Source organism: Salvelinus alpinus, chromosome 23 (assembly GCF_045679555.1).
Source record: "Salvelinus alpinus chromosome 23, SLU_Salpinus.1, whole genome shotgun sequence".
NCBI classification, from domain to species: Eukaryota; Metazoa; Chordata; class Actinopteri; order Salmoniformes; family Salmonidae; genus Salvelinus; species Salvelinus alpinus.
This window is the reverse complement of record NC_092108.1, coordinates 16,683,633-16,692,041: the sequence shown is the minus strand read 5'-3', so window position 1 is coordinate 16,692,041 and position 8,409 is coordinate 16,683,633. Positions and strand designations below refer to the sequence as shown.

The following is an 8,409-nucleotide window of genomic DNA, read 5'->3' as shown; positions in this document are numbered from 1 at the left end:
TCTGTTTTTTTGCATTAGATGCGTCTCAATCCGCCAGTGTCGCACTTCCGCGTCTACGGTGAAAGGTGGTAGAGCTAGAACGATGTTTGTCAGACCATGACACATCCCGAAAATCGCTCTTCTCACGAGAACGTCTGTAGCGTCCGAACGGTTTCACCAAACTATACTGAACAAAAATATAAACACAACATGTAAAGTGTTGGTCCCATGTTTAATGAGCTGAAATAAAAGATACCAGAATTTTTCAATGCGCACAAAAAGCTTATTTCTTTCAAATTGTGTGCACAAATTTGTTTACATCCCTGTTAGTGAACATTTCTCCTTTGCCAAGATAATCCATCCACCTGACAAATGTGGCATTTCAAGAAGCTGATTAAACAGCATGATCATTACACAGGTGCACCTTGTACTGGGAACAATAAAAGGCCACTCTAAAATGTGCAGTTTTGTCACACAACACAACACAGATGTCTCAAGTTTTGAGGGAACGTGCAATTGGCATGTTGACTGCAGGAATATCCATCAGAGCTGTTGCCAGAGATTTTCTACCATAACCCACCTCCGGCATTGTTTTAGAGAATTTGGCAGTACGTCCAACCAACCTCATAATCGCAGACCACGTGTAACCATGCCAGCCCAGGACCTCTACATCTGGCATCTTCACTTGCGGGATCGTCTGAGACCAGCCACACGGACATCTGATGAAACTGGGGAGTATTTCTGTCTGTAATAAAGCCCTTTTGTTGGAAAAAACTCATTCTGATTGGCTGGGCCTGGTTCCCCAGTGGGCGGGCCTATGCCCTCCCAGGCCAACCCAGGGCTGCGCTCCTACCCAGTCGTGAAATCCATAGATTAGGGCCTAATTTATTTATTTCACTTGACTAATTTCCTTATACGAACTGTAACACAGTAAAATTGTTGCATGTTGTGTTTATATTTCTGTTCAGTGCATTATGACCACTGTGTGTAAAAGGGAGACTCTCACGCACATGATGGTGTTCTCTGTTTTGCTCTGCGACCCCCACAAGCGTCACAGGACTCTTCTGAAGGTAACTCGTACCAGATAAAATAAAATGTATGAATGGAAGTATTCAGGTAGTTTTGTGCCTACCCCCAAAAAGGGGTTAAATGTGTGAAAAAAACTAAACATTCTGAGTTTGTTTTTATTATCTCCTAGATTTAGGACAGACACTTCAAAACCTTGTTTCTCATTATTTTTTGACTATACTTTTTTCCATTTATGAACGTGTTATTCAATGCGTTTCTATGGGCTTTAGTAGTAAAGGACAAAATCTATATTTTATCAAATATTTTTTTATAAATATATTTTATTCCTAAAGGGGTCCTAAAACTCAAAATCAAATAGCTAAATCATCCATAGTATGACCATCTTAAAACAATTCCATGTCAGTTTTGCACTTTGCACCCCCCCCACCCCAATGTCTTAGACTCTAAAAAAAAATACAATTTAAAGAATGTATACAAAAACCCTCCAGCCTATACCATAGGCGTACATTTACAAAACATTGTCCAGAGCTCTGAAAGAGAGACAACTGGGATTCTTGACCCAAAATGTACAAGAAGAACACAACAAAAACCTCTCCTCTTTCTGTCCAGTGATCAACATGGATGTCACTATCAAGATAAAATAGAATCAGACAAGATAATACTTCATTGATCCCCAAAAAGGAACAATTTGATCAAGTGTCTTATTTTACCTAATCTAAACTGCTATTGTAGCATCATCATCCCTCTTTAAAGTCCACAAATAATGCTTTTTGACAATCCTTTTGTATTTCTATGTACAATCAAATATCCACACTGCGGAGACAAGCCTTGGAATGGTTAGAGGAAGACTGTGGAATGTTAGGTAGGAATTCTGTGTCTCTGGGAATGTCTGTGGGAATGGGAGATCCAGCATTCTGCCATCATTTAAAGTAACTCATTCTCATTCCAGCTAGTTATGCAGGCTTTCATTTCCAGGATTTCCAGTTGGTCTTTCTCCTTATTTTTTTATCTGCAATGCGTTGTAGCTGGGAACACGCGTTAATTAAACATCTCACTGCCATTACAGGAATAGTTCATTCCCCAAACTGAATTTATGAATTCAAAATATGAAAGCGTATGAGAAAGGTTGATTTAGGGGTGAACTATCCCTTTAAGTATGGCACTGCAAGTGCTTTTACAGAGCCACCAATAGTCCTACAAACAGAAAGATGCTATAAACCAGAATGAGAGCAGTCGAGGAGCCTTGAGAGAGGAAAAGGAAGTGCTTGAAGTTCCTATAGCAACCAAAGAACCAGAGACAGAGATTGAGAAAGAGCTGCAGGGTCTTTGGGGTGATAGATGAACATGTCATAATGATTCTCAACCAAAGCATCAATCCGGGATGGCCATGCATGTAGACAGTCCATAACTCAGCCATAACAGTTGGAAAGAAGGATATTTCCAAGCAGAAACTTGAAGTGCTTTCTACAGAAACCTATAAACTGAGCTCTTAACATTTCAATCCATCATCATAGTAGTCATCATCATAGCATTGCATTTGATTTCATAGCGCTGAGCCCCTTTACTGCCAGTCTTTTATTAAAAGCGGTTTCCTCTCCTGCGATAGAGTTAGTCTGCAATGTTCCACTGGGCCCATCCATCCTTCATGCCACTCTGTGCCCCACCAGGCATGTACACTGAAGATGGGTCTAGATGTGTTTACCCTGGAGACTGACAGCTTCTTTCTCTCTCTTTCTCTCTTTATGCATCAGACGGCGTCAATCGCTCTTTGTCAGAGGGTGGGGCATCCTCTTTCTTCTTCCCGAAGAAACCACACTAGAGAGAAGCAACGCATTAGTGTGTGCAAAAAATATTATAAGTAATTTAGGTCAAAAGAGTCCACATTAACAAAGGAAATGGAAGGATTAACAGTATAGATAGATAACAATAAAAACTGTACCATAGAGGCTCAGAGTACTGTAAGTTAGAGGAAAAACTCAAAGAAATGGAGGAACTTATTCTAGAAAGATCCCGTGTAATATAGTAACAAAATATACAAACTGGATGGAATATTATTAAAATTATTTTTGGATCTTCAACATAGAAATGCTACCAAAAATAATGTACTGGAACTTGTTAAAAATGATGGAGTCACTCATGATTCACCAAACTATATTTTGAAAGAGGAAGTAAAGTACTTTAAGCATAGGTTTTCATTTCAGTCTCATCCATCTCCACTAACCGAAGTTAATTGTATGGATTTCTTTCCTATTAACAATGTAAAATGAATGTGAAGGCCGAATTACAGAGGAGGAACTTCTTGATACAATTAAAGCCTTTAAGGCTGGGAAAACTCCAGGGCTGGATGCCATACCAGTGGAAGTATACAAAACTTTTGAAGTGCTTTCAACAAGAAGGTCTGATTTCATTATTACTGAAACAGGATCCAAGTGGTATATGTAAAGATCCAGTCCATTTAAAAAATTGGAGGCCTCTTACACTCCAGTGTTGTGATGCAGAAATTCTAGCTAAATGCTTGGCGCATAGAATTAAAAAGGTATTGTTGTATATTATTCATCCTAATCAGACAGGTTTTTTACATGGACGATACACTGGAGATAATTAAAGACAAGTACTGGAAACAATAGAGCACTATGAAATATCTGGGGAACCAGGCCTGGTATTGTTAAAGTCATTTAAATGTTGAAAGATAATGATGAAATAATTCCCACTCTGAAACCTTATAACTGTATGAAATTGATTAGAATCATACATTTATTATCTGATGGGTTTGTTTAGGTATAGTCAGTAAAAGTATAATTAATGAGGTGTGTAGTTTTAGTCAGAATTAGGGTAAAACAATAAAAGCTGTACAATATGTCTCTAAAGTGTCTTAAACACAGACTGTCTGAGCAAGATTCGGTGCCGACCTTGGCTAGGGGTCACTGAGAGATTTGGGAAAGGACAGGGAGTGATTCTCACGGTCCCTAATCCTTGTCGGCTGGGTAGCAGGACAGTGTGTGCGTAGGATACCTACTGTTTGTGTGCAAATGTATGTGCGTATGAATTCTGTTTGTGTGCAAGAGTATGTGCGTAAGGAGCTAGTATAAAATGAATGGTTTTGTACAACTAACCAGCGCTCTCGTGAATAAACATTTGACTATTGTAGACTGGGCCTCTGTCTGTTTTCATTCCATTATCTTACAAAACCTGGTTAGCAGACTGAGTAGTTTAATCGAATTGGTTTATGAACCTGGAGAACATCATTCTCATGACAGGTATTCATAGCTGACTTTGAAAAGGCCTTTGATAAAGTACGACTGGAGTTTATATATAAATGCCTAGAATATTTCAATTTTGGAAAATCTCTTATAAAATGGGTTAAAATCATGTATAGTAAGCCTAGGTGTAAAATAGTAAATAATGGCAATATCTCAGAAAGTTTTAAACTGTCAAGAGGAGTAAAACAAGGTTGTCCGCTATCAGCATATCTATTTATTATTGCCATCGAAATGTTAGCTGTTAAAATTAGATCCAACAATAATATTAAGGGATTTGAAATCCATGGCTTAAAAACAAAGGGTATGAATACTTATGTAAATAAGGTATTTCTGTTTTTTATTTTTTATACATTTGCAAAACTTTCTTAAAACCTATTTTCACTTTGTCATTATGGGGTATTGTGTGTACATTGCTGAGGATTTTTTTTATTTAATCCATTTTAGAATAAGGTTGTAGTGTAACAGAATGGAAAAAGTCAATGGGTTTGAATACTTTCCAGAGGCACTGTATATACTGTAAACAGTTTCTCTGTGCTCCCCCATGCTGTCTTACCTTCCAGAGCAGGAAGACCAGCAGGCCGAGCAGCAAAAGTCCTAACAAGATGGCCACCAGGATGATCCACCATGGCAGTCCTCCGTACTGAGCCACACGACGCTCCGGGAACACCGTCACTCTCACCTGAGAAAGACAACATCAATCAAGCATCAATAGAAAGTAAAAGAAAGTGAAATATGTTTTGTGTTGAAATGTGAAACTGATAAAGTACCTGTGTCTCAGCGTTCCTCAGGACCATGTTTTTAGCTGTGCCGTCCACTCTGAGAGAGGCTTTCACTATCACGTCCAGATAGTTCAGCTTAGAGTACTCCTGTTGGGAATCACAGAGGGACATGAGTGTGGACAGGGGATTGAGGTGCAGTCAAATATCAAAGAGATGTGTGTCGAGGTGTGTGTGTGTGTGTGCGTGAGTGCGTGCGTGTGTGCGTGCGTGTGTGCGTGCGTGTATGTGTGCGTGTATGCGTGCGTGTCTTACCTCCAGGAATGTGCTGTTCCAGAGGCGAGATCTGAGCAGGATGACTGCATTACTGTCCATGCCCTGTAGGGAGCAGTGAATCTCCACACACTTTGCCCCATCCTCACACGACTGTAACACACACACACACACACACCATATTACAGGGTAGCTCGTACACGACTAACAACATTGATCAACTGGGAGAGAAGGAGAGTTGTGTTACCAGAGTAGTGTATTTCCTTTTGTCAGTCAGCAGTGCGATGGTTCCCTCAGGTTTGTCTGTCTCCCCTACAGCTCGCCTCCTCCTGCTACTCCTACTCTCCTGAACACAGTGTAACAGAAGTTAGATGCATGGTAATTTGGAACAAACCTTCCATTGGTAAGCATCGTACAACAGAGTTAACTGTATTGGGACTGTTAGTGTAGTGTGTTAGAGTTTGACTGTGTATGAACACTTGGGACTGTTAGTGTGTTAGAGTTTGACTGTGTGTTAGAGTTTGACCGCCCAGTGCTTGCTAACCTCTTTGACAGTGAGTGGGTTGATCTCTCTCTCTGGAGAGCATGTGATCTGTTCCAGACCTTGGGAGTCCATCTTCACCAGGTACAGGATCCACTTCCCCTCCACAGTTTCTTTCGGCCAATTGATGATCAGGGAGGCGGTGCCATAGGTCTTCAGGGGCTTCCCTAGGTTGATCACCTGTCAATCAAAAGACAGATCAAAGGACAGGTCAGTTCAGTTTATAATGAAATATGAATAATCCAGTTTGGTTTATGTATTTTTTTCATTTTTTTGTGTGTTTATGAAAATAAATAAAAATACATGATCCTTACCCTGAACTCATACTCGATCGGGCTGCCGATGTCTCCCTCTGACTTCATGTCGCTCTCACCTTTGACCTCTCCAGTGAAGTAGACCTGGGAAGGCTTGGCCACTCTAGGGAAACATGTACACTGTGAGCACAAACACACACAACACCTTACTGAAGTTTAGATGTTGGGAGGTCTCATGTGTAAAAGCACATTAAAGTGAGCAGCTGGCAAATAATATTTTTTTACCCTGTGAGGGACAGCTGCAGCTCGATCACCACTTTGGCCTTGGCCTTGACTCTGCCCACCTTCTGCTGGTCACTTGTCCTGAAAGGTCAGAGATCAAATCAGCACTGTTGGTCAAATCCATATCTATTTCATTATAGACATGACAGAGGAGTGTGTACTCTACTCACGTCTCCAGCTTCAGGTCTATCTCCAGCTCTGTGGTGTTCAGGGAGATGCCTGCTGTACTCAGGATTATGTAGAACGTCACCTAAACAAACAGAGTGATATGTTAGCGCACGCACGCACACACACACTCACATTAGTGATCATGATTAGCTGATGGTGTCTCTCACCTCTGAGTCTCGCTTGAAGGGGTTCCCCAGCTCACAGTCTGCCTGAGAGCCATTCTTATTGGCCACACAGGACACCTGCCTGTCCTGCAATCAACAACAACAGCCAATCACAATTCAGTACCAGTCTAAAAGATGGAAGAGGGAAAGGAGAGAGAGAGTGGAGTGATAGAGAGAGAGAAAGGGGTAACTCACTGCCTTGGGTGCAGAGTAGGAGGTGGAGTAGGAGAGAGAGGAGGGGAAGGAGGCAACCAATGCTGCCTCATGAGCATCATCTCCATTCTTATTGGTCACTGTGATCTCTAGGGCGATGTCCTTCTGGTCGCTAAGGGAGACCACTGGCACCCCATTCTCCCTGCAAGGACACCAGCAGACTATGTCAGCATTGATTCCATTCACCCAGGTGATGGTTGGTGACAGGTTCATGTGTTCTACTCACATAGGCAGTAGATGGAAGTCCTTGTTGGCTTCTCTGTAGCAGAAGCGGTGCTGAAGCTGTAAATTACTCTGACACAAATTATCACTGCCACATCCTTCCTTCAGGAAACTCACCTACACACACAGGGAACAACATGCCAATCACACAAACTCACCTACACACACAGGAAACAACATGCCAATCACACAAACTCACCTACACACACAGGAAACAACATGCCAATCACACAAACTCACCTACACACACAGGGAACAACATGCCAATCACACAAACTCACCTACACACACAGGAAACAACATGCCAATCACACAAACTCATACTAATACAGAGGGAACAGGCTTTGAGCAGGAAACAGTTGTATAACTCTGTCACATACAGTAGGTGACTCAAAGCTGCCTAATAGGAGACTGTGTTACGGTTGTTATTGGATACCTCAGCACTGGCCGTGATAGGCTGGTTGGAGTCGAGGATGGGCGTGAGCCCTGGGAGCGCTCTTCTCTTCCTTTTGGAGTTCTGTATCTCCACGGCAACCTCAATGGGGATTCCCCTAAGCTTGTCCTTAATGTTCTCCTGTTGATGACAGACACACGGAGTACAGATCAGATATACATGGTAACAGTGTAGGGAAAAGTGCTCAATTGTCATACTTGAGTAAAAGTAAAGATACCTTAATAGAAAATGACTCAAGTAAAAGTTAAAGTCACCCAGTACTACTTGAGTAAAAGTCTAAAAGTATTTGGTTTTAAATATACTTAAGTATCAAAAGTAAATGGAATTGCTCAAATGTACTAAAGTATCAAAAATTTAAGTTAAAGTATAAATCATTTCTCGTTTTTTTTTATTGACGGATAGCAAGGGAACAGTCCAACACTCAGACATAATTTATAAACTAAGAATTTGTGTTTAGTGAGTCTGCCAGATCAAAGGCAATAGGGATGACCAGGGGTGTTCTCTTGATAAGTGTTTGAATTAGACCATTTTCCTGTCAAAATGTAACGAGTACTTTTGGGTGTCAGGGAAAATGTATGGAGTAAAAAGTACATTATTTTCTTTAGGAATGTAGTGAAGTAAACGTAAAAGTTGGCAAAAAATATAAATAGTAAAGTGAAGTACAGATACCCCCCCCAAAAAAAACTACTTAAGTAGTACTTTAAAGTAATATTACTTAAGTACTTTACACCACTGCATGGTAATGACATACTACTGACAAAGGCTAGAGGAGACTTGTCCACATTTCACCTACAAGGCTGGTGAAAGACTGTTAACAGTCACTAGTTTCGAGAGTTGTGATGCAGTACCTGTAG

At 40.9% G+C, this 8,409-nt stretch overlaps 1 protein-coding gene across 1 annotated transcript in view; it reads right to left on the bottom strand.

Moving 5' to 3' along the window:
- Window positions 1-192: 192 nt before the first annotated feature.
- Window positions 193-8,409, bottom strand: part of LOC139550366 (integrin alpha-6-like) — a 36,953-nt gene continuing 28,736 nt past the window's right edge. The window contains exons 12-24 of the mRNA XM_071361226.1: window positions 7,538-7,675; window positions 7,106-7,218; window positions 6,862-7,021; window positions 6,670-6,753; window positions 6,505-6,584; window positions 6,338-6,415; window positions 6,113-6,215; window positions 5,802-5,978; window positions 5,505-5,603; window positions 5,300-5,410; window positions 5,036-5,134; window positions 4,822-4,947; window positions 193-2,823 (exon numbers count right to left, since the gene is read on the bottom strand). Of these exons, the coding sequence (XP_071217327.1) occupies window positions 2,749-2,823; window positions 4,822-4,947; window positions 5,036-5,134; window positions 5,300-5,410; window positions 5,505-5,603; window positions 5,802-5,978; window positions 6,113-6,215; window positions 6,338-6,415; window positions 6,505-6,584; window positions 6,670-6,753; window positions 6,862-7,021; window positions 7,106-7,218; window positions 7,538-7,675 (1,443 nt within the window). The 3' untranslated portion in view covers window positions 193-2,748. The remainder of the gene's footprint in view (window positions 2,824-4,821; window positions 4,948-5,035; window positions 5,135-5,299; window positions 5,411-5,504; window positions 5,604-5,801; window positions 5,979-6,112; window positions 6,216-6,337; window positions 6,416-6,504; window positions 6,585-6,669; window positions 6,754-6,861; window positions 7,022-7,105; window positions 7,219-7,537; window positions 7,676-8,409) is intronic.